General features: G+C 53.2%; 2 protein-coding genes across 5 annotated transcripts; both read left to right on the top strand.

The window, feature by feature from the left end:
* The first annotated feature begins 139 nt into the window (after window positions 1-139).
* On the top strand, window positions 140-10,170 carry CNKSR1 (connector enhancer of kinase suppressor of Ras 1). The gene is made up of 21 exons (XM_014854995.3): window positions 140-290; window positions 2,818-2,975; window positions 3,080-3,261; window positions 3,872-3,956; window positions 4,357-4,398; window positions 4,480-4,584; window positions 5,193-5,252; window positions 5,366-5,434; window positions 5,745-5,846; window positions 5,928-5,998; window positions 6,073-6,167; window positions 6,295-6,401; window positions 6,478-6,508; window positions 6,902-7,074; window positions 7,952-8,025; window positions 8,192-8,263; window positions 8,528-8,601; window positions 8,747-8,808; window positions 8,892-8,991; window positions 9,073-9,254; window positions 9,483-10,170. Exons 1-21 carry the CDS (start codon window positions 239-241, stop codon window positions 9,750-9,752), a joined length of 2,166 nt encoding a protein of 721 aa, XP_014710481.1. The 5' UTR covers window positions 140-238; the 3' UTR covers window positions 9,753-10,170.
* A 128-nt stretch (window positions 10,171-10,298) lies between these two features.
* On the top strand, window positions 10,299-24,164 carry CATSPER4 (cation channel sperm associated 4). Of its 4 annotated transcripts, XM_014854996.3 has the most exons (12): window positions 10,299-10,437; window positions 10,620-10,999; window positions 11,127-11,201; window positions 11,677-11,820; window positions 15,124-15,225; window positions 19,563-19,660; window positions 19,831-19,951; window positions 20,154-20,287; window positions 21,393-21,567; window positions 22,344-22,555; window positions 22,895-23,060; window positions 23,701-23,898. In XM_014854996.3, exons 2-12 carry the CDS (start codon window positions 10,928-10,930, stop codon window positions 23,752-23,754), a joined length of 1,353 nt encoding a protein of 450 aa, XP_014710482.1. In that variant the 5' UTR covers window positions 10,299-10,437; window positions 10,620-10,927; the 3' UTR covers window positions 23,755-23,898. The 4 variants fall into 4 exon arrangements, with proteins under 4 accessions (XP_014710482.1, XP_070366747.1, XP_014710483.1 ...); XM_070510646.1 differs by lacking the exon at window positions 19,831-19,951 and having other exon boundaries at window positions 21,332-21,567; XM_014854997.3 differs by lacking the exon at window positions 23,701-23,898 and having other exon boundaries at window positions 22,344-22,564; window positions 22,895-23,034.
* Window positions 24,165-27,760: the final 3,596 nt, after the last annotated feature.

The following is a 27,760-nucleotide window of genomic DNA, read 5'->3' as shown; positions in this document are numbered from 1 at the left end:
CGCCCTCAGAGTCAGGCTGCCCAACTGCCTAGGATGCCTGAAGACCAAGGTAGGAGGCGGACCAGCGGTGGGCCAATGGCTGTCCCAGCGCCTCACCTGGCCAGCCACATGGGTCCAGGTATGCCGGTGGCTCCGCCCAGGGCCCAGCCCAGCCCCTCCCCAGGCCTGGTCTCCGGGAGCGGAAATTCCTGCGCTGGCGGGAGGAGCGGGCGTCGATCCAAGCGGGCCGATCTCGGCTATGGAGCCTGTAGCGACCTGGACCCCTGGAAAGGTGGCAGCTTGGCTGAGAGGTGGGTAGGGCTGGGGCAGAGCTGGGCTTGAGGGGTACTGGGACGGGGAGAGGAAAAGGAAAAAGGACTTGCCGAGACTGTCAGTTGGTTAGTCAGTCAACAAGTATTTATAAACCTGGTACCGTGCTAGGCAGAAAGATCGACGAAATGACTCCGGCGGGGCTGAGGACCCAGAAGGGGTCTCCCATCGCCCCAGCATCCCAAGAGGCTGCGGGGAGGCGGTGGTTGTGTAAAGAAAACAGCGGTGGGGAGGGGGCGGGGGCCCACGCCCACTTTATCTCCTCCATCTTCCCTCCGCCCTAGGGTGCAGTGGGCTGTTATTAAACCCATTTTTCAGAAGCGGAAACTGGCGCACTGAGCCAGCAAGTGATTTGCTCAGGCTTTGCAGTAGGGCCGGCCCTGGTGTCTTTTCCCTTCTCCCCATCCTGAGGCTCCCAGTGAGAGAAGACAAGCCCCAGCCAGACTGAAGGAGTTGGCACAGCCCTACCCTAGGGGCCTCCAGGGTAGATGCTCCCCAGGCTCGGTGAGCCTAGAGGGGTGGCAAAGGCCCAGACTGCTGACAGACTCAAAGAAATGAGGACCTTCTGACAAGCAGCTGGGAGGGGGGAGGTGAGTCAGGACATCCCTCCTGGAGAGGGGAGCTGGAGTGGAGGGGGCAGCAGGAGTACACCGCCGGCAGGCTCAGGGTGACCACCCCCAGTAAAAGCAGCGATTCAGGGCTGGAGTCAGACTCCCAGGCTGGCTTCCAGGTCCAGCCCGTCCCCTCACCAGCTCTGTGACCATGGGTCTCAGTTTCCCTATCCACAATGAGAAAAGCAACTCTGAGCTTTTTTTTTTTTTTTTTTTTTTGAGGAAGATCAGTTCTGAGCTAACTGTTCCCAATCCTCTTCTTTTTGCTGAGGAAGCCTGGCCCTGAGCTAACATCCGTGCCCATCTTCCTCTACTTTATATGTGGGACACCTACCACAGCATGGCTTGCCAAGCAGTGCTGTGTCCACACCCGGGATCTGAACCGGCGAACCCCGGGCCGCCAAAGCAGAACGTGCGCACTTAACCGCTGTGCCACCGGGCCAGCCCAACTCTGAGCTCTTGAGGTGGACAAAATGAGACACTTGTGACAAGTGCCAGCATGTGTGGCTCAGTGTCAGGGTCTGTTGGGAGGGACGCAGCACAGCACTTTCACTGTAGGTGGAAAGGGAGTTGCTTGAGGGCCCGTAGCCATGGAGTGACAGGTTCATGAACTCCTAGTCCAGTGCTCTTAATGTCACACAGCGAATGAGGGAGAGCTACTGATCACACGCACATACCCCATGGAGGAACTTGGCCTGGAATGGGAGGAATTTCTTCAGAGTGAGCAAGCGAACTATTAATCTCTATTTGTATCAGTTTGCCCATCTGCAAAATGGGAATAACAGTGGTCTCTCCCTCCTAGATTTGGTGAGGATCAAACGTGTTAATATGTATGAAGCCCTTAAAATTCTGCCTAGCACATAGTAAGCATTCAATAGATATTTTTCTTGTTTTTGAGTGTCTCCCTTGTGCTGGGCATGGGCTGGCCTTAGAGATGAAGTTATTTCAGGCCCAGCCCTTGGAGAGCTCGTGAGCAAGTGGGAGAGGCGGAGGCCCAGGTGCAAGGGTTTGTGGAGGCAGAGGGTGCAGTGGGAGCAGGAGAGGCCTCCGACCTAGGCTGGGGAGTTGTGGAAGCCTTCCTGGAGGGAGCTGGATGAAAAAGGGAGTGAAGGAGCTGGAAGAGCAGTCCAGGCAGAAGGAATAGCGCATGTGAGGACCCTGAGGCAAAAGAGCCTTCCAGATGCTACAGGGAGTTAGTGCTCTGGATCTGAAGTGCTGAGTCTGGGGCCTGGGCCAAGAGAGGAGTCTGGACAGGCAGGCGGTGGCCTGATCATTCGGGGCCTTGTAGATGATGGTAAAGAGTCTGGCGATAATCATATGGTGGTTGTTGACGGACTACCATGAGCCAGGGAATGGGCCAAGTGCTTGATATGTGTCATGTCATTTAACACACAGATGATTAGAAGGTCGGTGCTTTTATTATCCCCATTTTACAGGTAAGGAAACTGAGGACAATTAAGTTACTTGCTCAAGTGCTAGCACTCCAGTCTCCCTGACTGCAAAGCCCCATGCTCTTATGCCCTGTATCGGTACTTCTCAGACTTCAGCAAGCATCAAATGCCTGCAGGATTTGTTAAAACAAACTGCTGGGCCCTTCCCCTGAGTTCTGATCCAGCAGGCATGGCATGGGGCCCAGAAGTTGTATTTCTAACAAGTTCTCCAGGGAGGTTGCTGCTGCTGCAGGTCTGGGCACCATCCTTTGAGAGCCACTGCCCTACACTCTCCTACATCTCAACTCAGTAGCCTCATCTGTGAAATGGGCAGAACACAGCCCGGGTCTCAGGGTTGTCATTAGTAACAAATGGGAGGGAAAAGGGCTTTGTGGGAGTGAAGAACTGGCCAAAAAGGCCATGACATTCCCTGGCTGCCCCTGTGCCAACGCCTCCTCTCCCTCCAGGCCTCGATGATTCCCTGCAGGACTATTACTTTGAAGACTGGGAGCTGCCTGGCAAGTACCTGCTCCAGCTCTGTCCCCGCAGCCTTGAGGCTCTAACTGTGTGGCCTCTGGGCCACCAGGAGCTCATCCTGGAAGGGGTGGAGCAGCTCCGGGCCCTGGTAAGTGAATGGTGGCCACACTGGCTGCAGCTTCCACCCCCTGGGGGTTGCTGATGGGGGGCTGGCCACTGGCAGGGAGGTGACCTGCCCCCTCTCTGGCACAGAGCTCCGGCCTACAGACAGAGAACCTGCAGAGCCTGACAGAGGGGCTGCTGGAGGGGACCCATGCCTTCCGGAGCTTAGTCCAAGGCCACCTGGGGGGCTGTGCCGAGCCCCCTGCCGATGTCCTCAGTGCAGCTGTGGACCTGGTACATGAGGCGCGTACCCTCCTCTTCTGGCTCAACAGGTACCTCAGGCTCCTCCCAGGGTCCAGGTGACGAGTGAGGGCACCCTTCTCATCCTTAGCCTTCTTCAGGGTCTGGGAGAGAAAAACAGAGCTTGGCTCTTGTTCAGATATGGCGGAGCAGGGCAAGGAGGGTAGCTGGTCTGTGCAGCTGCACTGGGATGCCTGGGTTCCCACCCCACCCCCAGCACATCATCATAACAGTCATATCAACAACACTGCATGGAGAGCTTCTCCACCCCCTTCACTGGCTGCTGCTGGTCCCACGGGTCCCAGCTCAAATGTCACCTCCTCAGGGAAGCCTTCCCTTTACACACTCTCAGAGCTCCTGACACTTCAGAGCAGTTGAAGTCAAATCATTATTGATGTAATTATGTGTTTGATGTCTGTCTCCTTACTGCCTAGGACAGGGCCTGGCTTGTATTAGCTGCTTGACAAATAAGTCCTGTGCTAAGCTCCTGAGAGGTGTCAATCATCTCCTTTACCCCAAAATAAAACCCATCAGAGCAGGTGTTATCCCCAAGTCTCAGATGAATAGTCAGCCCCAAGTGGTCCTGTGACTTGACTGTTAAGCACAGTCCCCTAACCACTGCTCCATCCTTCCCCCTGCCAGGTACCTCTTCTCCCACTTAAATGACTTCTCGGCCTGCCAGGAGATTGGGCAGTTGTGCGGGGAGCTGGGCCAGGCCTTGCAGGAGGTAGGAGAACCAGGGGCCGGGCTTGGCCCAGGCCGCAGAGACCAAGTCAGGCTAGAGCTTTTTATAACCTGTGAATCAGCACAGGATCGGGTGTGAGGGCAGGAAGAGGCAAGGGCAGGAAGAGAGGTGGCCCAGCCACTGGGTAGGGGGCAATGGGGGCAAGGGGTCTCCCGGTTGGCAGGGGAGCTCAGGAAGCTTGACTCTCAGGAGGGAGTGGAGCAGGGGAGGGCGTGTGTGGTGACTTCTGGGGGCCTGGTGTCAGGGGGACGAGACCTTGGGGCCAAATTCTTAGGCCATGGAGTTCTGGGAAGGGGGCCAGGGTACAGGAATCCCACCCTGCCGTCGGGAGAAGGCAGTACCCGGTACTCAGGGTAGGTCCCTGCTCTCTCTCTGCTTCCAGGACTGTGCAGCGGCTGAGAAGGAGAGCAAAGTCCTGAGGATTGTGAGTCTGTGGGGTGAGCAGGGAGTGGGGATGGAGGGTGGGATGGGGCTCAGGCTAGACGTCCTGCTCCCCCTCCCCCAGTGCAGCCATGTGGCTGGAATCTGCCACAACATCCTGAGCTACAGCCCCAAGGAGCTGCTGGAGCAGAGGGCCGTGCTAGAGCGAGTACAGCTGGACAATCCTTTGGTGAGCCTTGACTTCTCATCTCTCACCTCTGACCCCCCGGCAGCCTCTCCGGGGCCCTGAAATCTGGTTCTGGGATCCCACAGACTGCTGTACTGTTATGGCTGGAAAGCCCTTTTTGTACAAATGTTAAAGGTCCAGAGGACTTTCCTGGGGTCTCACCGTCATGAGACAGTGAGGAATGGAGCACCTCCTCCATTCCTGAGGGGCTGCCACTGGTATGGTCTCAGGTGACACATTCTAGCCCTGGGACACAGACCTGGCAGATTGGGGGAGATGGGAGGGGACATGAACTTTTCTGCTTTAACCTTTGCTCAGTTGGGAAGACCAGAGCCCCCAGCCCTGTGCCTGTCCCGGCCCTGTCCCTGCTCATCCCTTGGGGAGAGTTGCTGACAATCTCATACCTCAGAAGTCAGCAACCCCAGCTTCCCTCTGGCCCTTATCAGAGAGGAGTAGCAAACCCAAAGTCACACAGCAAGCTGGGCAATGCCAACTTGGGGCCAGCTCTGTTCCCAGTTCTGCCCGCCCAAGAATCCTGGTGCCCAGCAGGGGTGTGCCCACTCGCCCTGTTGCCCCCACACCCTCAGTGACTGCAGCCTCTGCCTTGGCAGGACCTGGAAATCCACACCACCACCAACTGCCTGCACTTTGTGTCTCAAGTGGGCACTCAGGTGAGGGCCCCACACCCTTTTCAGCCGCCCACCCCCAAGACCCTCTTGCCTGCCAGCCAAGCCAGCTTCAGGCCCAGGAGGGCGCACCCTCTGAGCCTCACTCCCCACACCAGGTCCCCACCGACTCCCAGCTGCAGATCCTGCCTGGAGACGAGATTGTCCAGATCAATGAGCAGGTGGTGGTGAGTGAGGAGGAGACGGACATGGTGGGAGTGAAGAGGGTGCTGAGTAGAACCCCGGGCCAGTGGGTAGGGAGGGCCCCTTGGGGAGACCAGGTTGTGGGTGCTGCCTTCTGTGAGATGAACGAGCTCACACGGGTCAGAGCAGCCTTGGTAGAGCCAAGGCAGAGGGGCTCATGGAGGCTTCCCGGAGGAGGAGGAGGTGAGGCAGAGCGGGAGGCTGAGAGAGGACTCCAAAGGCGAGAGCTCTTGGGTTGCTTCAGAGCCTCCTGCCCAGCTTGATCCAGCCCGGTGTCCCTGACCTATCCCCAAGGTGGGGTGGCCCCATAAGAATGTGGTGAGAGAGCTACTGCAGAAGTCGGCTGGAGTCACCTTAGTGCTGAAGAAGGTCCCCGTGCCGGAGACCCCCCCACAGGTACTGCCCCCCGACCCTGCCCGAACCTGCTTTCAGACCCCTGTCATCAGCTGCATCACCCTGTTTCTGGTTGTTCCCCAGACCTCTCCTCAAGCCCTGGGCTCCCCACAGCTGAGGATCTCATCGCTGGCTCTGGCCCCACTGTCTCCTAGGTAACAGGCTCTGTACTGGGTGCATCTTGGTGGGGGAGCCATGGGCTCATCTCATCTCCCTTTGCTCTCCCCAGGACCCCGTCCGAAGACGTCTTTGCCTTCAACTTGACCTCAGATCCAAGTCCTGGACCCAGCCCTGCCTGGACAGGCAGTTTCCAAGCCCCACCAGGTGGCGGGTTACCCGGGCAAAGCATGTGGGGTGCCTGGCTCTGACCCTCAGATGCTGACCCCCTCACTGACCTCTGGGCCTGGGGCTGGCCTCATGGGACCTCCTTTCTCTCCTCCCTCCCTGACAGACTCTTCCTCCCTTGACTCTGAGCCCCTGCTCATCCCCCCTGCATCCCCAGCCACACTCCTAGCAGGGGTTGCAGAGACTCCGAAGCCCCCAGAAGACCCTGACGAGGTAAGCTCAGGGCCTCAGCAAGGAGGAGTATGTGGCTCTCGACCCAGGCCTTCTCTAACCTCTGTGGTCCTTTCAGAGTCCTGTCCCTGGTCAGAAGAAATCAAAAGGTATGAGATGCATCTGACTGGTGAGGGTCCCCCAATATGAGGAGCTCTTAGAAGTCTTTAGAGTGCTGGGCAAGACCACCCCACACACACTTCATCCACAGCCTCTCCTGGAAACAGCTCTGTTTCTGGGGTCAGACAGATCTGTGCTCCCACCCTGAGCCTCTCTCTAGCTATGTGACTTGCGCAAACAGCTCATCCTCTGATCTTCCACTTCTTCATCTCTAAAATGGGAAGAATCATCGCCCTCAGAGATGATACTTGTAACATTCTGAGCACAAAGTATGAGTTCAAAACACCGGCTTGGAGATGCTCCTGAGGGGCACGGGAGCGAGGCTGGGGGTCTGGGACGCCTTGCCAGCCCCTCACCAACTGGGCCATGCTGTGCTGCTGCAGGTGTGGCGACGCGGCTGAGCCGCCGGCGGGTGTCATGCCGGGAGCTGGGCCAGCCAGACTGCGACGGCTGGCTCCTGCTGCGCAAGGTACCCGGCGGCTTCATGGGCCCACGCTGGCGCCGCTGCTGGTTTGTGCTTAAGGGACACAAGCTCTACTGGTACCGACAGCCCCAGGTGAGACCCCGTACACAAACACAGGTAAGCAAGTGAGTCAGAGCCACGGTTCTTGTCCCTCTTCCACCATCCACTCCCATCTGTGGTCACAGGCCCTCCTGAGCCCCAGTGTTCCCATCTGTAAAATGAGGGCACTCTTCAGAGAGGAATGAGCTAAAAGGTGTGTAAAAGCAGTCTGGAAAAGGTATCAGAGGCCATGTAGAGAGAATCAATTTTATTCTGCCCACCTTTCCTTCCTTTTCTGTCCATCCTGGTGATGGGACATTTGTTCAACTGTTTATTCATTCAACAAACATTCAGGTGCCTACTCTGTACTCAACTCCGGGCTGGGCACTGGGGATACCAGGAAGACTTGGACAGTTCTTGCTACTCCAGGCTGGTAGGGGACAGGATGAATACACACTTGTAGACAGTGTGAGCAACACGTGCTAGGATGAAGGAAAAGCCCAGGGGGTGGGTGGGAGCCCAGCAGAGGTGGCCAGTCCAGCCTGAGGAGTCACAAAGGCTTCCTGAGAAATCACTGCCTTGGGGTTAGTCAAATAGAAAAGGGAAGCAAGACGAGGAAGGGCAAGTGTTTGCAAAGCTCAGTGGTGTGAAGCAGCTTCATCTGTGTCTGTTGATGGAACAAATGCAGAGCAGGCTTCTCTTTTGTGGCTGTTTCTCTGGATATCTTTGGCTCCCCTTTCCTGGCTCAAAGGTACCCCTCGGTTACACCCTCTGCCCCAACCCCAGATTCCTGCCCTGAGCTCTGGGCACTGAGAGATTTCTGGCTAGAGAGCCCAGGAGATGCCCTCTTCCCGCCCCTGCCCTCAGGAGCCTGACCAGGCCTCGAGGCTTTTGGGGCCTCATGCTGACCTCCACACTGTGATTCCCCCAGGATGAGAAGGCTGAGGGCCTCATCAACGTCTCCAACTACAGTCTGGAAAGTGGACAGGATCAGAAGAAGAAATAGTTAAGTCCGGGAGTGTGACAGGCTAGGGGGCAGGGAGAGAAAGGGAGAGGTAAGGTGACAGGAGGGGCGGGGTGGGGGCAGCAGGTGGCTGGGATTCCCAGGCTAGCCTCTCTGCGTTCTGGATGGGCACACCCAGGCTGAGTGAGGCCCTCTGTTCCCTGGCAGTGTGTTCCAGCTCACCCATGACGTGTACAAACCCTTCATCTTCGCTGCTGATACCCTGGCAGATCTGAGCATGTGAGTGCCACCCCCCACCTCCCAGCTCCCACGTGAGTGCTTGGGAGCCTGGGCTCAGGAGCCTGGGTTCAAATCCCAGCTCTCTGATAGTGGTTTGTCAAGGCATTCACTTCTCTAAGCCTCAGTTTCATCATCTATAAAATGGGCTAATAAGAGTTCCTACCTCTCAGAGTTGCTCTGAGGATTGTTAGAAGATGATATAGGTGGAAAGTCCCTGGCAGACAGTAGATGGAAACTCTCTGAGACCCATCTGCCCCTCCACAGGTGGGTACGCCATCTCATTACCTGCATTTCCAAGTACCAGTCTCCAGGCCGGGCCCCCCTACCCCAAGAGGAAGGTGAGTGTCTCACAGGGCGGGATCTCACCTGAGCCTCTGCCTTTCCTGAGGTGGGAGCTGGGCACTCAAATGCCCTAGCCCACTCCTTGGCCTCCCAAAACCCCATGAAGCTTAGTGAGTTCCCCAACTGCTCCTGTAACCCCAGACTGCTACAGTGAGACAGAAGCAGAAGACCCTGACGACGAGGCTGGGTCCCGCTCAGCCTCGGTGAGTAGGGGACTGGTGGGGGGGTGAGCAGCAGAGCTTGGAGCTCAGACTGATACCCTCTTCTCCTTCCACCCTGCCTGCAGCCCAGCCTGGCCCACACTTGCAGTCCACTCCATGGAGACACATCACCTGCAGCCACCCCCACGCGGGGCAGCCCACGGACCTCCCTTGGCTCCCTGACAGGTGCTGTGCTGGGCTTGGGAGCTGTGATGGGGGGCTGCTGGCTGGGGCGGTACACCTTCATCCTGCTCCCCCCTCCCACAGACAGCAGTGAAGGGGCACTGGAAGGAATGGTACGGGGGCTGAGGCAGGGTGGCGTGTCCCTCCTGGGCCGGCTACAGCCCCTCACTCATGAACAATGGCGGAGCTCTTTCATGCGGCGCAACCGAGACCCCCAGCTCAATGAGCGAGTACACCGGGTGCGGGCGCTCCAGAGCACACTCAAGGTCAGCCGGAGGGCACTGGGCATGGCAAGGGACTGGCCCTCACCTCTGGGCTCAGCTGTGGACTGGGCCAAGTTCTGGGTTCCCAGAGCCAGGCTCTGGATCTAAAGATCAGGGCTGGACTGGGCCAGGTGCTGGGGTTCTAGGCACTGAACTCCAGAGTTAGCTCTTGGCTCAGGCTCCACCCTCTCCCCAGGTGATCATGGTCCCTTAGCCCTATTCCTCTCACAGGCAAAGCTGCAGGAGCTGCAGGCCCTGGAGGAAGTGCTAGGCGACCCCGAGCTGACTGGAGAGAAGTTCCGACAGTGGAAGGAACAGAACCAGGAGCTCTACTCAGAGGGCCTGGAGGCCTGGGGAGTGGTGCAGGCTGAGGGCAGCTCCCCAGTCCTGACCTCTGACTCCAGAGAACAGTCTTCCCACCCCCTGCCCTCTGACCCTGAGGAGCACTCCCATCTCTGCCCCCTGACCCCAGAGAGCAACCTCCAACCTCCTGACCTCTGACCCTGGCCAGTACCCTAGCTCTTGACCTCTGGTCTTGAGGACCACCTCAGTCCCCAGCCTCTGACATGTCTAGGGCAGAGCATCCCTGGATTCTGCTCAAGGTTGAAATAGTGCTAGTCCATGTCACCCCAAGCTGATCCCCTCTGCCCGCGCTGCCACCATTTCTGCTCCTCTCTCCCTGGAGTGGGGCGAAGTGAAGTGAGCTTTGTGCCACCCTTTCCTCCCTCGCCAAGGAAGGAGCAGGAGGCTGGGCTGAAAGAAACTCTCTCCCACCCCATCCTCTGACCCATGGGAGCACAGACCTGCCGCCCTCAGTCCCTTGGCACTTCTCCCTTCCCCAAACCAGTCTGTACAGGCATTCTTCACTTTACACAAGAGACACTTTTCAACCAAATAAAGTCAGTTTCTCTAACATGAATCTACGCGTGCCTTTGATTCCCATATTAGAATCAGGAATCTGCTCCCCAGGGGGACTGGGATGAAAAGCTGTCAGATGGGAGTGAACGCTCTCGATAATCAGCCCACTGCGAGGTCCATTGGCCTGGGCCCTGCACCTGAAGCTCCACGCCTGCCAGGATGATGGATGCTGATCCATGGCTAGTGAGGGCTTCTATTCATGCACATCTCTCCCCAGCCCTTTGGAGACCAGAGGATGCTCTCCTGCCCCATGCCCAGGGGGAACAAAGTAAGAAATAGAGACCAGCCTTTCACTTTATAGATGGGTAACATACCTTGCATGGAAGGGCAGGGTGAGCAGCCCTGGAGACTGGGGTGGTGGGATGGGGCAGTCGGTAGGGTGGGTACAGGTTGTGATCTGCCAGGAGGAGGGGCTTGGAAGGAAACACCTTTCTCCTCTTCCCTCCTTAGCCTTGTCTCACCTTCAACTCCTGGACCCAGAGCAGAGACACGCTCCTGTGTCTCCATCCATGCTGCACAGGAGACGACCTGCTCCCATCAGCCTCTGACTTCTGACCCCAGCCCAGCCCTTTCCTGTCCCTAGCTTCCTCTGTGGGGTGCAGAAGGGGGTCAGTGGGAGGAGCTTTTCTTGGGATTGGAATTCCTTGGTGGAATGCAGACAGTTTAAGGTCACAGAGGCCTCTATGATATCACCACGAGAGGGAGCAAGACCGCTTGGAATGAAGTTTCTTTGAAAAGTGGTAGGAGACTGAGCAACGATGACCGAGAACCAGAAGATCTGGTGGCAGTATTGGACTGACATCACCAATATCAAGCCTTTGAATGTCATGGTAGGTGGCCCCTGCCTGGTATCACCACTCGAGCTGAGCATCCCAGAGTGTGGGGAGGCACAGGAGGACTGTACTGGGTCTGGAGGGGCACTGGCTGCATTGCTGGACCCTCTGCTCACCCTTGCAGAGGGTCCCTCACGAGCCCTACGTACGACCAGAGGAGCAGGTGCTCATCAACCGCCGAGACATCACTCCTACGAAGGTAAGAATGAGGTGGGGCTACAGGGATCCTCGCCCCACAGTGACCCTTCTGCTGCTGTGCCCATGGGGCAACAGGCCCTCATAATCACTCTGCCCCTTCTGACTTCTAAACGTCCCCCAACAGGACCCTCCCCAGCAGTGAGCCCTGCAGTGACTCCCTGTGATATGTTACTAACCGCCTGGCAGAGCCCCCCACAGGAACCCCTATATAATGACACTCACCAGCAGAGACTCCAAAAGTCTCCCTTGCAAAGAGCCCCACAAAGATCCCCCAGCAGTGATGCACTTTTAGTGGCCATTTAGGTAGTGACCTCTACACTGATGCCCCATTCCATGATTCCCTCTCAGGCAACTTCTCCACCCAGAGTGCCCCCCTCCCCCCAGGGATGGGACCCCCATTCACCAAGAGCAAACATCCAGGCAGAGGCCTCGTACAGTGACACCTGCCTAAAGGACGATCCCCCGCCCTCCCCTAGGATGCCTGGGACATGCAGGAGTTCATCACGCGCATGTATATCAAGCAGCTGCTCCGACACCCGGCCTTCCAGCTGCTGCTGGCCACGCTGCTGCTGGTCAACGCCATCACCATTGCGCTCCGCACCAACTCCTTCCTTGGCCAGGTGGGACATCAGCCTGACCTCTGCCCCCACTGATCGAAGTCGAGGGCCTTGGGCAAGGTACTTCCCTCTCTGGGCCTCAGGCTCCTCATCTGTCCATGATGGTTGGATTGGATGCTCTTCAAGGGCCTATCAGCTCTGACCTTCCAGGGGTCTAGAGATCATGGAAGACTTCATGGTGGAAGGGCCCAGCTTTGAGGAATGCATTGGATTTGTAGAGGACGGGCAGGAGAAAAATGGTGTGAGCAGAGGCAGGCAAATGGGCACCTCGTGGGGAAGGTATTCCATTTTACCCAGTAGTTGCTAGGCAAGAATCACACTGGGCCAGGTACCGTGTTCAGTGCCAGGCGTCCAGGTATGAACACAACAGACCAAGTTCTGTCTCAGCCAGACACAAACATGTCATTACAAATGCCTGTGTGTCACACAGAGTACATGGGAGCTCCAAGGAGGCATTGAACCTAATCTGGGTGGTCAGGGCGGACTTCCTGGAGAAAGGGACACTGAAGCTGAGAGAAAAGAATGAGTAGGAGTTGGCCAGGCACAGAGAGGTGGGGAAGAGTATTTTGGGCAGACGAACAGCATTTGAGTGAGTTCTGTATGTCCAACTTGAAGTCTAGTATGACTTTGGTCTTATCCTTGATGTTGTCTCTCATAAGGAGTAAACTACATACATGAATTGTGCTATTTAAAATCAATATTTTAAAAACGTCTGGGATGGCGGCTGATGCATTCAGAGAGGTGGTCAGCAGCCAGATCACACGGGGTCTTTAAGTTATGTTAAGGAGGATGGCCTTTATCCTATGTCATTGGAAATCCAGGGAAAGGTTTAAAGTATGGAAGTGACAAGACTGGACACATGTTTTAGAAAACTTAAACTGCATGTAAGACAGAGGCCAAGAGTAGGGGAAGAGTGGCCAGGCAGGGCCATGTTGCGCACGCTCAGGTAAAAGATGATCAGACTTGGACCAGGACGATGGCAGTGGGTGAAAAGAGGTCACATTCACTTGAAGCTCTCTAGAGTCAGATCCATAGCCTTCTTGAGTGATTCTCTTTATAGTGAACACTCAGTAATCACTTATTGTGTGCTCCATTGTTTAATATACGTCATCATCTCACGCATGTAGAGAAAGGGAGAACAAGAAGTTACGTTTCTGGCTTGAGCAACTGTGTGGAGATGGTGCTGTTGTAGGGACATGGGGATGAAGGAGGAAGAGCAGGTTTAGGGGGATGATGAGGTCAGTTTGAGTTGTGTAGTGTTTGATGTGCCCATGCAGTATCCACATAGCGATGTCAAGTGGGGAGTTGGCGGTCAAATCTGAAATGTTGCAGAGAGCTCTGAGATGGAGATGGCCCTGTGAGAGTTGCCAGCATCTAGGTGGTTGGTTGCTGAAGCTAAAGGAATGGATGAGGTTGCCTGGGGAGAGAACACTGAGTGAGAAGAGAAGAGGACCAAGACAGAACTCTGAGGAGAGCCTTCAAGTAAAGGGCGGGAAACAGAGGAGGAGATGCAAAGTGAGACTGAGGAGGCATGTCAGAGGAGTGGGAGGGAACCGAGAAGAGTGTCTTATCAAGGGAGCAGGCACAGGATCAGATGTAGCCAAGAGATGAGGCAGGATAAGGACATTGAAGCATCCTCTGGATTTTTAGAATCGGCATTTCAGCCACCTTTGTATGAGAGGTTCCCGGTTCGCCGTAAGAGCACTGTGGAAAGCGAGTTCTTTCTCAGTTTCCTAAAGAGCTGGAAGCAAAACGGTTTGTGGCTTGTGTCCCCATTGAGGGATGGAGGCATCTCGTGACTTGACAAGAGCTGCCTCCGATGTGGTGGAGGCAGAAGCCCAATCGCCAAGGTTTGCAGAATGAGTAGACTGCAGGGCACACTGCAACCCAACAATGGACCATGAAATTAGTTCAGAGTGCAGATACCAGCATTTTGATATGAAAAAAGAGTGAAATAGAAATAGTGTGTGTGTGCATATGTGTGTGTGAGAGAGAGAGGGGAGAAATAACATTATGGTATAAAATAAAATATAAAATATATTTCTTACTATGGGTCCCAGTCAAAATGCTAAAAGCCCCGGTATAGGATATATGTCCATGAAGGTCAAACCCTAGAGGCCTGTGAATGCCAGACTGGTTTTAAACCTTACCCTGCAGGCCATAGGGAGCCATGGAAGGCTTGTGGGTGGGGAAGGCAACTCTGGTTTAGCCACAGATGCCCATGAATTGGAGAAGGCAGGAGACTATTTAGGAAGCTCTTTGAAAATAGTGAAGAGGGCCTGTTGCCTCCAGTGGCCATCAGGGCACAGCTGAGGGGACAGATGAGGGGAAAGAAAGCTCTTTCTTATTATAAGCAGACATCCCTGGTCCAATGACAGCCCTCTGGGAATTTAGAATGAGCAGGGATCTCATAAACCTTAACTTCCCACCTGGGTTTAAGAAGCTCTGCCCAGCCTCACATAGGCTGGTGGCTGGGGTGGTGGCAAGGTGTGGGTAGCAAGAGGCCCCCATGTATGGCAGCGAGCCTTGGGGCACTGAGTCTATTGTCCATGCAGTTGAAGAAAGGCAGGAGTCAAGGTGACTTCAGTAACTGCCAGGTTGGAGTCGGGGGGCCGAGAGATGCTAATGGGGTCACAGACTATAGCAGTGTCACAGCTTAATGGAAGCTAAGGGAGTACCATCTAGGTTAGGTGAAATTGAGTTGGGTTTTGGGCAGATTCAAGTCATTCATCTGTCAATCCATCCACCCAAAGTCCATGTCCTGGAGCCATGAATGGGGAGATAACCAGGGGTCTGGTCAGGCCTGACCGGGGGGATTCAGAGAGCTGGAGCAGCAGGAGTGGTTGGGACCCTCAGAGAAGACAGGCTGGAGCTTGGTGTCCTCCATCTCAGGGGCCACGGCTTTTCCTCCCAGTCCTGGAGCTTGTTCTACCCCTCCCCCACCTCCTTTTTCCAAATATCCCTATTCTAGAGGTTAGGAGCCAAGGTTTGTAGTCAGACAACAGTCTTTATCAACTAACTGTCTGACCGTGGGCACCCCTCTGATTCTTCATCTATAAAATAGGAGTAAAACCTATTTTGTAGGACAGTGGTGATGGTAGGATGAAATGGTGCGTGTGTGGTGTTAGCCCAGTGCCTGGCATGTACATGGCAGGTGTGCTCTAAGGGAGCAACAGAGATGCTGAAGATGAAGAACAGCGGGAATATGGGCCTTCCCTCCCTGGCACACGTCCTCTCTCCCTGGCCTCGCCCGGGCCCTGCTCCACTGACCTCTCTGTCCCTCTCTTTTCTCTGTCTTCCATGTAGAAACACTATGAGTTGTTCTCTACCATAGATGACATTGTGCTGACCATCCTTATCTGTGAGCTTTTCCTCGGCTGGTTAAATGGCTTCTGGATTTTCTGGAAGGTGAGATCTTGGGCCCTCCCCACCACGGCCCCTACTCCTCCTTAGGGACTGCACCCCATCCAGTCCCCGCCCTTGTGCTCTTGGCCTTGCAAACTGAGGGGTTTGTGTGTGCACGTGTGTGTGCGCGTAGAGATAGAGACTGACTACTTCTGAGATGTCTGTGATGCAACAGAACGTAACTGGTACTCGAAGTGCAGCCTCCCTGGTTCCAGTTCCTGCTCCAGCCTTCCCCACTTCTGTGATCTTGGGAAAACCTTGATTTCTTTATCTGAAAAATGGGATTGAGAGTATCTACCTTAATTTATTGGGTTCAAGAGCAGGGGGTCTACAAATTTTTTCTGTAAAGGGCCAGAATATTATTTTAAGCTTTGTGGGCCATACAGTCTCCATTGCAGACACTCACCTCCGCTGTGGGAGCACAAAAGCAGCTGTAGATAGCACACAGACGAATGAGCATGGCTGTGTTCCAAATAAACTGTATTCATGGACATTGAAATTTGAACCTCATGTAATTTTCATGTCACAAAAATATTCTTCTTCTTTTGATTTATTCCCTACAATCTTTTTTTTTTTAGATTGGCACCTGAGCTAACATCTTTTTTTCTTCTTCTTCTCCCCAAAGCCCCAAGCCCCTCCCCCCGCCCCCATCCTGTGCATAGTTGTACCTTCTAGTTGTAGGTCCTTCTGGCTCTGCTGTGGGGGACGCAGCCTCAGCATGGCTCAATGAACAGCACTAGGTCTGCCCAGGATCTGAACCTGCAAAACTCTGGGACGCTGAAGCAGAGCGCATGAACTTAACCACTCGACCACCGGGCCAGCCCCCTACAACCTTATAAAAATATAAAAATCATTCCTAGTCTGAGGGTCCTACAAAAAAAAAGGGCTGCTGGCCAGATCTGGCCCCCAGGCTGTAGTGTGCTGACCCCTGTTCTGGAGAGTATCAAAGAGTTGTTTGGGTGGGAATGGGTCTTAAAGTTACATTAAATGAGACAAAGACTAAAACTCTTTGTTTGAATAGGACTTCTGGAGTCAAGGGATTTATTTTGTACAAGAAGAGGCTTTGAAAAAAAAAAAAATCTATTAAAAAAAAACCTGGGCCGGCGCGGTGGCACAGCGGTTGAGTGCACACGTTCCACTTCAGTGGCCCGGGGTTTACCAGTTTGGATCCCGGATGCAGACATGGCACTGCTTGGCAAGCCATGCTGTGGTAGGCGTCCCACATAGAAAGTAGAGGAAGATGGGCACGGATGTTAGCTCAGGGCAAGTCTTCCTCAGCAAAAAGAGGAGGATTGGTAGCAGATGTTAGCTCAGGGCTAATCTTCCTCAAAAACAAACAACAAGAACCACAACAAACCTTCATAAAAACAAAGTATTATTTAAATACCATTACCAGGACAACCGATTAGAGTTACAAGCTTTCCAGGGGTTACAGGTTTCACTTCATAGAACAAAGAATGTAGAACCTAGAACAAAAATTCTGAGATCTGGATGTCTTAAAAACTGCTTTGTGCAGACAACACTTGCAAGGATGTTTATTAACAAATTAGACTGGGATGGTGCATATTTACATGTCTCCACACTCAAGAAGAAAGTAGGTACCATGATTTTTATGAACATTTCAATATACCACTTTATCAGAACTAGCTCCAGGATGCCAGCAGACATCTGTTCCCTAAGAAGGAACATTCCTCCTTCATATCTTCCTGAGATTCCTTTCAGCAGCAGTTAGAAGGGCCTGCATTTTCAAGGGACCTGCACTTTCAAGGTTAAGCCCCAGAGTTCCTTTAGCACAACAGAACTGAAGCAAGCCTAAGAATCTCGTGTTCCTCCAAGGCACTCTGCTTGTCCGCTAAACCAGGGTTTCTCAACCTTAACACTTGACATTTTGGCCTGGATAATCTTTTGTTGTGGGGGACTGTCCTTCGAATTGTAGGATGTTTAGCAGCATTCCTGGCCTCTACCCACTAGATTCCATTAGGACCTTCATAGTTGTGACAACCAAGAGTGTCCCCAGACATTGCCAAATGTCCCCTGGAGGGCAAAATTACCCCTGGCTGAGCACTAATGTCCCAAAACCTAACCTTCATGTGGGGCCAGGCTCCCAAGGCCAAAAGCCGGGGCTTATTAGAGGCTGCTTCTGCCTCCTCCTCCCCCACCCCCATCCCTTCCCCAGTCCTGGGGCACAAAGCCTGCTCTTTGTTGAATGGATGTGGGGGAGGGGAGGGGACGGAAAGGGAAAATGCTGAGAAGGGAGGAAAGTCTGTAAATTAATACCTTAAATATTACCCAGCCACACAGAGATCCCCGAAGTTTTGTGCTCAGCTCTCCCTTTTCTACTGCCCTCACGTGGCTCCACCCTCCTCCTCATCTCCACAGCCTATTTATCACTATTTCACCACCTAAATATTTCTCAAATTTCTTGCCGCCTCTGCATCTCTGCCACCCCTGTTCTAGCTCTTGCTGTGTCTTCTCTCACCAGGATGTTTATATGGCTTCCTGTGTCCCCCACCTGCCATCAAAGTAACCTTCCCCAGGCACAAGACAATGCATCCTTAAAAAACTCCAGTGGCTCCCTGTTGTTTATAGGATTAGGTCTAAATGCCTTATTGTGCTTAACTAAGGCCTTCCATGATGTGATCCTTGCTTATTTTTGCAGCCTCATCACTCCTGGCCTTACCCTTTGTGTTCCAGCTACACCAAACAGCTTGTAGTTGCATTCACACACACACACACGCACGCACGCACGCACGCACGCACTGCTGTTCTCACCTCTATACCCTCGACCATGCTGACCCCTAGTCTACTCTAGCTGCCTGCCACTTATTCACTTGCTTTAGTTCTCTTTGCAGCTTAAGACTCATTCAGATGTCTTCTCTTCCAGGAAGTCTTCCTGTCTCTCCCGGGCTCCGTTAGGTGTTGCTCTGTGTCTCCCTAATACTGTGTGCTTCTCTCTCTCATGTGCAGTTAAAGTTCACTGTTTATCCACCTCCCTCAAAATAGTCTGTGAGCCCAGCAGGGCAGAAATCCTGTATCCTCAGGATCCAGTTCAGGATCTGGCATACAGTAGGAGCTTAGTACTGGCTGGATAGAGAGACGGATCTGCAGACAGGCAGACTCATATCCCCGTGTGTATGTGTAGACACAGACTCTCTGAAGTGGGGCACCAGGAGGGCTTGTGTTTATTGGACTGCCCAACAAATTTAAGAACACTTTTTCCATTAAAAAGTTTCCTTTTTAAGTATTTAATTGCAGGTACATATTGGTCAAAACTATATTGAAAGGTACACACAGAATTCTTGCTTCCACTCCTGTCGCCTTCATCCCTTCCCCTCCCCCTACTCTCTCTAGGTAATCTTTGTGTATTTATAGTCTCTTGTTTATCCTCCTAGTGTTTATTTTGCAATCATAAGCAAATATGTATATATTTTTAGTCCTCCCTTTCCTAACAGTGGCTTCCTACAACCACTGTTCTGCACTTTGCTTTTGTCACTTAATGGATGCTGGCAACCTTTCTGTGTCGCTGCATGGAGGTCTTTCTCATTTTCCTTTTTAAGGCTACACAATACTCTATTGAATGAATGTGCCGTAGTTTATTCAACCAGTGTCCAATTGCTCCACACTTGGTTGCTTTCAACCTTAAACAAATGTCATTTTGTACTTGCACCAGAGTTTCTGTGGGTCAGATTTCTAGAAGTAGGCTCACTGGTCAAAAAGTCAATGCATCTATTGTTTCTTAGATAGAGTAAATTCCCCTCTTTAGTGGTTATGCTTCAATTTATCATACATGTGAGCTTCCTTCCCCCATCCCAACTCCTATATGAGTTTGTCTTATTGGACAAAGGGCCTGTAAAAATTTGCCTGTCTCTCTCTCTTGTACAGTATGAGCTTGTTCACCTCTGAGCTGGCTACTTAAGCAGTGTTCCTTAATGTTTTCATTAGTATTTTCATTTTATTATTATTTGTAGTGTGTATCACACAAAGGCTGGAGCATCCAAACACTCTCAGACCACCTAACTGTAGGGCAAGGCCATTATCAGCAGTGCATTAGCCAAGGTAGGCCCCGGCTTAGGAACTAGCTGAGTATATGTGGGAGTCTCCACTGTGTGTCTGCAAGACTGCACTTGGCTGTTGACACATGTATGAGACAGCGAGTGCATGTGTGTTTGGTGGCATGTTTAGGTGGGCAGCAGGATGAGTAACAGCAGGGGATGGCAGATGACTGGCCGTGCTCTGAGAGGAATATTGAGCCCCCATCCCTGGGGTGTGGGGAGGGCAGACCCAGGATGTTCCCATGGGCTGGGCCTGACAGACCCTGCTGGGGCTGGCCCACCCCCCAGGACGGCTGGAACATCCTCAACTTCATTATCATCTTTATCTTGCTCGTGGGGTTCTTCATTAATAAACTCAGTGTCATCGCTGTCACCTACACCCTCAGGTGAGCTGGGGACTCTGGAGAAAAGAGGGGGACCTGTCTGGACCCTGGGAAAGAGATGGAGGGATTGTTACTGGGTGGGGATCAGCTCTGCCTATCTGGGCAGGTGAGGGGGCAGTGAGGAGGAGGATCTGGGAAGGGCTGAGGGGCACCCCTGAGAGGCTCTGCCACAGGGTGCTTCGTCTGGTGCATGTGTGCATGGCGGTGGAGCCCCTGGCCCGGATCATCCGCGTCATCCTGCAGTCGGTACCCGACATGGCCAATATCATGGCTCTCATCCTCTTCTTCATGCTGGTCAGTGCCCCCCCTCACCCTCACAGGCCCCTTCCCTGAACAGGCCCCTGGGTGACTGGGGATACAAGAGTGTCTGGAGAAGAGAAGCCTATGGGCCTGAATCCCTGTGATTCCCTTGGCAGCGTTCATTTGCGTGGTATTTGCATGTCCTGTCTCCAAGGCCCTTGCGTGAAGTCCGGGTGGTCTTCGGTCTCTCTGGCAGGTCTTCTCTGTGTTTGGGGTCACTCTCTTCGGTGCTTTCGTGCCTATGCATTTCCAGAACATGCAGGTTGCCCTGTACACCCTCTTCATCTGCATCACCCAGGATGGCTGGGTGGACATCTACAATAACTTTCAGTGAGTGCCTGTGGGACTTCCAGGCCCCCAGACTGGCCCAGCCCAGCAGGGCAGCGGCTTGGGTTCCCACGGGGCAAGACACTGACTGGGGAGGGAGAAGGGCTCTCAGCGGGAGTTCGGCTCCAGGGCTTGGGATGAGGATGGCTCAGCAGGAGGGGGGTGCCCGGGGCTTTAAACTGGGGGAGAAGGAGACCCCTGGGGCTGGGGCCTCTGGGTTTGTGGTCTGCTTGAAGCCTTGTCCTCCTTGAAACTCCACTCTTCAAAGTCCATCCCCCCACCCCCCGCAGGCCTGTTCATGATTTCTCCCATCATGCTAAACAGCTGGGTAATGAGGCCTTGGGCAAGGGAGCCGGTCTGCAGTTGCACCTGGGTTCCAGGGCAACCTCCCAGCCCACACTGGAGCTCACCAAACTGCCTGGACTCCTGGGAACTTAGGGTCTCATTTAATTCATTCTTAGACCCACTGCCCAAGGTCATTTTTTACCTCTTTCCCATTAAGTCTAAAGCCTATTTGTTTCTAGTCCATTCCAGGGAGTGGATCCCCCTGACTGATTATTTTTAATCCCCTTCATGTGAGAGTAGAGAGATTTCTTTTTATTCCCTTCGTGCCAGATGGTAAAGGGCTTCTGCAGTCATTATCCATCATGATGTAGGCAGTGGAAAAATCATAAAGTGTGCAATAAAGGTGGGCTGCGCTTTCAAGTCTGCTCCACTACACTAGCCATGCAACCTTGGGCAAGTTACTTCATCTCTCTTCCGAGCCTCACAACTAGAATATACAACTATGTACTCAGGGCGAATCTTTCCTAGCAAAAAAAAAGAAAAACATGAATAAAGAGTATCACCAATAGATTAAACTTCATAATGCTGATGTACAAATCCCCACCTTGAGGGCTGGCTTGAGGACTGCCACTGCTGGCAGTACAGCAGGTGCTCAGGAAAGAGCAGCTGCTGTGACAGTTAGGAGTTAGGTATTAGATCTGCACAACAGCAGGGAAGAGCAGAAGTCCCAGTAGGCCTTGAGATAATTTCCCCATTTCATAGATGAGGAAACTGAGGCCCAAAGGGCCAGGGAGGTGATGGGACCCCTGCCTGCCATCTCCAGGATGGAGACGAGGGAGTACGCAATGGAGATTGGGGGTGCCATCTACTTTGCCATCTTCATCACAATTGGTGCCTTCATTGGTGTCAACCTCTTGGTTGTCGTGGTGACCACCAATCTGGAGCAAATGATGAAGGCAGGAGAGCTGGGCCAACAGCATCAAGTAACTTTCAGTAAGGTGAGTGGGATGGGGAGGGCAGAAGGGAGGAGAGGGAGTGTGTGCATGAGTGCTGACTTGAGCATATGTGTATGTGTGTGTGTGCTTGCACACTCAAGGGCCTGGAGAAAGCCAAGCCTGAGACCGGGAGGCAGCATCCCCCACCTTGAGTGCCAACTCACCAATTGGAGCTTCTGAGGGAGGGTGGATTTCCTAGATGTCTTGTTTCTATGGCAACTCAAAGCTGAGCAGCTGGGTGACCACAGGGCATGTAACCTATCGAAGCCTCAATTTCTTCTTCCGTAAAATGAGAATAATAATAGCACTTACCTCAAAGGGCTATTATGAGAATTACACGGGTAAATGAACCATCCTGGCACATACTAAGAACAACAAATGTTAGCTACAGTACCATTCATTGGGGGTAGAACTTCCAAAAGAGTAGGGGTGGGGAGGGAGGAGTACTTCCCAAAGTGTTGAGGGCTGTGGGCTGTGACTTGAGAGTAGACAGAGCTTTAGAAGCTTGCTGGATAGGAGTTATCAGGAGTGAAATGAGGGGAGGAGGGGCTGAGTTTTGAAAAGGACTGAGAATTTCCAAAGAGGTGGGAGAAGGGCTTGTGCATTTGAAGTTGAGCTCCCACAGCAAGGTAGAGAGGCTAAGATTGGTTGGAGTTAAATGAGGGGCATTAGAACCCCGGTGTCCTAAGACATTCATCCTCCCTGAAGCCAAGCAGGAAGCGGCTGGAGGAGGGGTGCCGGCTGAGCTGTCCATCCCCTCTCTGTGTCCCCATTCCCAGACAGGCGACGAGGAGAAGGACGGGAATAACGAGCTGCCACTGGTGCACTGTGTGGTCGCCCGTTTGGAAATGTCTGGCCTCCCCCAGGAGCCGCTTATGGGGGGCCCCCTGCCGAACCTCTCGGAAAACACATGTGATAACTTTTGCTTGGTGCTCGAGGCAATACAGGAGAACTTGATGCAGTACAAGGAGATCCGAGAGGAGCTCAACACGTAGGGCGGGTACTGGGGGTACCGCCGAGTCCCGTGAGTCAGGGCTGAGCGGAGCCTCAGATTCTTCTGGCCTCACACCCTCACCATTTTATAATGCGGGGCCCAGACAGGTTAAGTGACTCGCTCAAGGTCCCCCAGCCTGTTGGTGGAGGAGCTGGAATCCAGACCTCCCGGGTCTTCCCATCTCACACTACGGAGCGCACAGCTCAGCCTGGGTCTCTAGTACAGTCAAGCGGGAGGGTGAAGAGGGGCGGACAGCAGGGAAGAGGTGGGAGGGCTACCCCATTCCCCTCCCCCTGTGCCCCGTCCCCTGGAACGCACTCACCCCTCCGCCTTCAGGATAGTGGACGAAGTACGCTCCATCCGCTTCAACCAGGAGCAGGAGGAGGAGCTGCTGCAAAAGCACTTGTCGCTGAGCCTGTCCATGGACAGCGGGTCCTCCCTGGACATCCGTGAAGTGACTTTCCAGCAAGACTTGATCACCGCACTCGTCACCAGGGAAAAGGTGCAGCTTCCGTCTCCTACCCAATCAGTGCTCACTCCGCCACCCAGCCTACCCCAGCCCGGCCTAGCTTCCGCCGCATTCGTCAAGGTTTCTGTCAATTCCGAGATCTGGTCCGACCCCTAGATTCCCACGCACCCCAGCGGTCGCGGCCAATGCGGTTAGGTTCCACCATTTCCTTCTCCGAGAGGCCCCGCCCCCTCCTGTCAGGTTCCGCCCATTGAGTCGCTTCTGTTTCTGGCTCTCTCAAACCTACGCTTTCTCAGTGTGGCGTGAGCCAGCTCAGTTCCTGTTTAGTGGCAGATACTTAGGCTCACTGGTGGCAGAAGACCCCTGGGTCCTGTCTAGGGTGCATAAGAGCAGCCTCCTCCTGAGGGAGGAAGCTTCTAAGGAGAAAAATGCACGCTCACATTCGTGTCTGCTTCCCACACCATCTGACCGGAGTAGAATGACCCGGAGCCTTGTGAATGTCCACAGCCTGGGCTCCCAAACTCTGGAGGATACTATGCAGACTAAAGTTAGACATATGAAGGTCTTCCCCGAGAGGCCTGGATAGGCAGCTGTTGAAGCTGGAGGAGGGCAGTAAGGGAGAGTCTGCCATGTCAGGGTAGGCGGATTGACAAGAAGACCTCTTGGTTTGCAGGTTCAGGAATCCAACACAAATGTACTCCTTAACAAACACAAGGCCAGCCGCTGAAAGGGCAGGATGGGAGCCAAGGGACCTGTGCACACACACGCAGCCGCTGCATCTTCCTGCATCCCTAGCATGACTTGGCACAGCCTGGCCTGAGCCTGTCCTCTCCCTTATGCCTGGGCAGATGCCTGGGGCTGTGAAGCGGAAGGCCTCTCTAGGGCTTGTGCCTGCAAGGTCCAGAAGAGCCAGGATGGAGAAGGATGCTGGATGAGTGTGGGAGCCCTGCAGCAAGGATGAGCACAGAAGTGGGGTACTGGCCAAGGCAGCGAGGATTTGTCCTAAGGATGGGCATTCCTGGCCTCCTGCTCTAGGCCAGAGCTAGAAGGGGCCTAAGTGGGCCCAAGCACCAAGAGGAGAAAGGTGAGGCCAGTGGGGCCGGGCATCTGTGTGTTGATAATAAAGTTTTGTGTTGAGATCAATGTGTCTGACTGGTGCATCTCCAGACCCTTGGGGCAACCTTGCCCCAGGTCTGATAGGCAAGACTGATCTTGCGCCTCAAAAGCCTGTTTGTCTTGGAAAGTCAGTGACTGTTCTCCAGGGCTTCCAGTCTAATGGGAGAGAGAATCTGCACCCTGAAAATTTCTGTCTTAATGGTAGAGATATAATTCCTGTCCTTAGGGTCCTAAATTTTGGGGGTGAAAGTCTGGTCCTCATAGTTGGGATCCCCTGTCTGATGAAGGAGATAGCCCTACCCTCTCCTCTCTCTCTCTCTCTGAAGGTGGAGGAGACTGGTCCTAATTCTGAGGAGCCCTAGTCTGATGGGCTTGATTGACCAAGTCATGCAGTTACAGGCAGCTCCATCCGGGCAATGGAGAATGAGTGGGCAAAGGGTGGGTCCTGGCAGGCTCTCTGGAGGAGAGGTGCACTGGAAGAAGCTTGCTGGAAGACAGCAGGAGGAGTTTGTGGGTCAGGTGAATGAAATCTGGTGGGGAACTTGAGACCTGGGAGGACTCTTTGGGACCCTCACACCAAAGGCCATTGAGAGCCACAGAAGGTTCCTGAGCTAGGCAATGCAGAATATGAGAAAGCTATGGCAGTCAAGGGCAATAGGAAGAGCCTCCTTGGAGGACAGGAGACCTGGATTCTCATCCTTGGGCAAGTCACTGGACCTCATTTTCCCCATCAGTGCGATGGAGAGATGATAAGATTGATCTCCAGCTCTAAAATAACATGGCCAGCTCTCAGGCCGGGAGCTGGGAGACAGATGAGATCAGCCATGTTGCTGAGACTCAGGTTCCCTGGTGTTGGGTGGGAAAGGCTGGAAGGTGCAGAGTTCTGCCCAGCAGTTCAGCAAAGGCTAGAAAGTAGGGTCCTTGGGGATATTCACCAGTTGGAACGGGAATCCCCAGAGGCCCACTGATTGCAGCTGATGGGAAACTCCACCCTCCATCCTCCTCCCGTCAGCATTGGTTCCAGCCCTGAAAAGCCCCCTGGGGCCTGCTAGGAACGAACCTGGACAACGGGGGACAAGGTGGTATACTCAGCGGGCAAGTGAGAGGTGACACCAGTGCTAGCAGCGCCTCACTGTCTTCAGCTGCTGTCTGTTCCCCTGTTCTGGCCAGGACTCCTTCCCACTGCCCTCCAGGACCATCAACTAGCCGAGCTATGGGCAGCCAGTGGCTTTTGCTGCTGCTATTTGTTGGGGATGGAGCCCTCAATCTGCCTGGTGAGTAGCCACATATACCTTTCCCATCTATCCTTCTCTGGAGGCTCTCATAGCCCCACTTCTGGCTGGTCAGAGAGGGGAGGAAGGGGGTAGAAGATTAGATAGTGTCCCCAGGAAGATCTGATAACATGAGCACAGCCATCGCCCACCCCACCCCTAAATTGTCTGAAAGGCTTGGGGCACCAATAAGTTTGGAGGTAGGAGCATGACAGATGACCTCCAAGGGACTTCAGGCTTTGCCCATCCGTACTCTTCCGGGATGCTCTTTGTCTGTCTACTCCCTCCATTTTGTCTGTCATCTCAGCTGTCTCCGCCTTTCTGTCTGTCCTTTCCATCTGGGCCAGGCCAACAGCTTAGGGTTTCAACAGGCTAGTTCCCACCCAAGGTGGCCCAGAACTGAGGGCCCAAGGGCTTGGACCTCCGCTGTCCTCCTCTCCCCTACTCCAGCAAAGAGCAACCGCCACCTCTAATGCCTCACTGAGCCTGAAGTCAGAGTGCAGTGCTGGATCCTGAGCTCCTAGGAGAGTATGGGGGAAGATACTGGGAGATGGCAAGAAATTGCCTGTCTCATCTCTCCCATAAGTCCATGACTTTTTCCAGGGACAGAAGTTTCCTTGGCAAAGCACCCAGGAAGCAGATACCAATTTTGATGAGAGAAGCAGAAGGGGATAATCATTACCAAGAGCAGATTCTACTTATTGAGCACCTACTATATGCTAAGCCCTGTGCTAAGTGCTTCACGTGCATTATCTCATTTAATCCTCATGACCATCTGTGAAGTGGGTACTATCATCATCCCCGTTTTACAGTTGAGGAAGCTGAGGCTCAGAGTCATGAAGTGCTTTGTCCCCCATCACAGAGCTGGGATTCTATCTCAGATCTGACTTCAGAGCCCAGGCCACACACCTCATTGCTTCTGAAAGGAGCTGTTGTGTCCAGAATATCTCAATATCATAAAAATATCAAATTCTCACCAAATCTGTAATTGTGGCACACTTTTCAATCAAAATCCCAATAGGATATTTTGTAGAACTTGATAAATGGGTTCCAATATATGTAAGGAAGAACAAAAGGCCAACAATAGCCAAAATAATTTTGAAGAGCAAGATGGGAGACTCACCCTAACAAATACTGAGATTTACATTAAAGTAAATCTGGTGTTGGTGCAGAGAAGTGAACCAATGGAATGGAAAAGCATGGAAATTGGTCTGGATACATAATGACAGGTAGCATGATGAATCAGTGGGGAAAGGATGGACTTTTCCATAAGGGGGCAGGGACAACTGGTTAACTACATGGAAAAAACACAAAATCACATCCAATGGAAACATCTCTCCTTGCAAATAAAAATTTGAGATGCTGTAACAAGACATCTGTTCATTTCAGCCGGTACTTTTGTTGCAAACCCACCCATGTATCACCAGAGTTTAGAGGACTCCTGGGATATTGAGCCCAAGTCCCTCACTGTGCTGAGGGGGACATGGAGGCACCGAGAGAGGTGGGGCCTCTCTCCTGGACAGCTCTCCTGCCCTACTGTGACCCCTTAACTCTGCCCAAGGCTAGAAGAAAGTAGCATATGGAAGGAGCAGGTGCCAGACAGGGGCAGGGGTAGGGACAAAGGTCAGTGCCTCTTCAGAGCTAGCTTATGGGAAGGAGGAGCTCACCACCTGGGCTGGGTCACCTTGAGTTTCCTGAATTAGTTCTTTGATAACTGCCAAAAATGCAAGGACAGGGCATCAGGTGATGGACCTATTTCTGCCCATTGCCCAGGGGAAAGAGAAAGATTTCCAGGATCCAGCTCAGTGTACCTGATTTGAACCTTTCTCTCTGGAGAGAATGGCTGGCTCGGTCATGAGAATGAAGCTGTTTTTGCGAGGCTGTGCAGTGCAGCAGGGAAGACATTGGGCTCTGGGGTCTCATGGACCACGTACCAAATGCAGTGGCACCACTTCCTGGCTGTGTGACCTTGCACAGGTGTCTTCGCCTGTCTGAGCCTCAGTTTCTTCATCTGATAAATAAAAATAATTATCTTTACTTCAGGTTGGATGTGAGGATTCAATGCGCCATTGCTTATGGGTTGGAGTGGCACCTTACTCAGACAAGGTGAAAATCGAACGATGACAAACTATCCTTGACTGCTACTGCACTAAATGAAGTACTTGGCTTGCAGTTGGGGGTCATTTTCTACAAAAAAGCTGTATATCTTTAAATATGAGAATCATATTCAATGCAGTAGGAAACTTACACCAAAAAAAGCATCAAGAAACCAGAGACTGTTACCGAAAGTTCAGTCTCTGAATCCGGTGCCAATCCAAATAACAAGAACAGAGTCTTGGGTGAAAA

Source organism: Equus asinus, chromosome 5 (assembly GCF_041296235.1).
Source record: "Equus asinus isolate D_3611 breed Donkey chromosome 5, EquAss-T2T_v2, whole genome shotgun sequence".
Classification (NCBI taxonomy): Eukaryota; Metazoa; Chordata; class Mammalia; order Perissodactyla; family Equidae; genus Equus; species Equus asinus.
The sequence above is the reverse complement of the archived record's forward strand: the minus strand, read 5'-3'. Positions and strand labels throughout refer to the sequence as shown.

Bases quoted from the DNA above. Each gene is read 5' to 3' on its own strand.
- CNKSR1 (XM_014854995.3), top strand. From the start codon at position 239: ATGGAGCCTGTAGCGACCTGGACCCCTGGAAAGGTGGCAGCTTGGCTG. The intron at 8,602-8,746 runs GTGAGTGTCTCA...CTGTAACCCCAG, and splicing joins CCCCCTACCCCAAGAGGAAG to ACTGCTACAGTGAGACAGAA. The intron at 8,809-8,891 runs GTGAGTAGGGGA...CCCTGCCTGCAG, and splicing joins CTGGGTCCCGCTCAGCCTCG to CCCAGCCTGGCCCACACTTG.
- CATSPER4 (XM_014854996.3), top strand. From the start codon at position 10,928: ATGACCGAGAACCAGAAGATCTGGTGGCAGTATTGGACTGACATCACC. The intron at 11,821-15,123 runs GTGGGACATCAG...TCTTCCATGTAG, and splicing joins CCAACTCCTTCCTTGGCCAG to AAACACTATGAGTTGTTCTC. The intron at 22,556-22,894 runs GTAGGGCGGGTA...CTCCGCCTTCAG, and splicing joins ATCCGAGAGGAGCTCAACAC to GATAGTGGACGAAGTACGCT.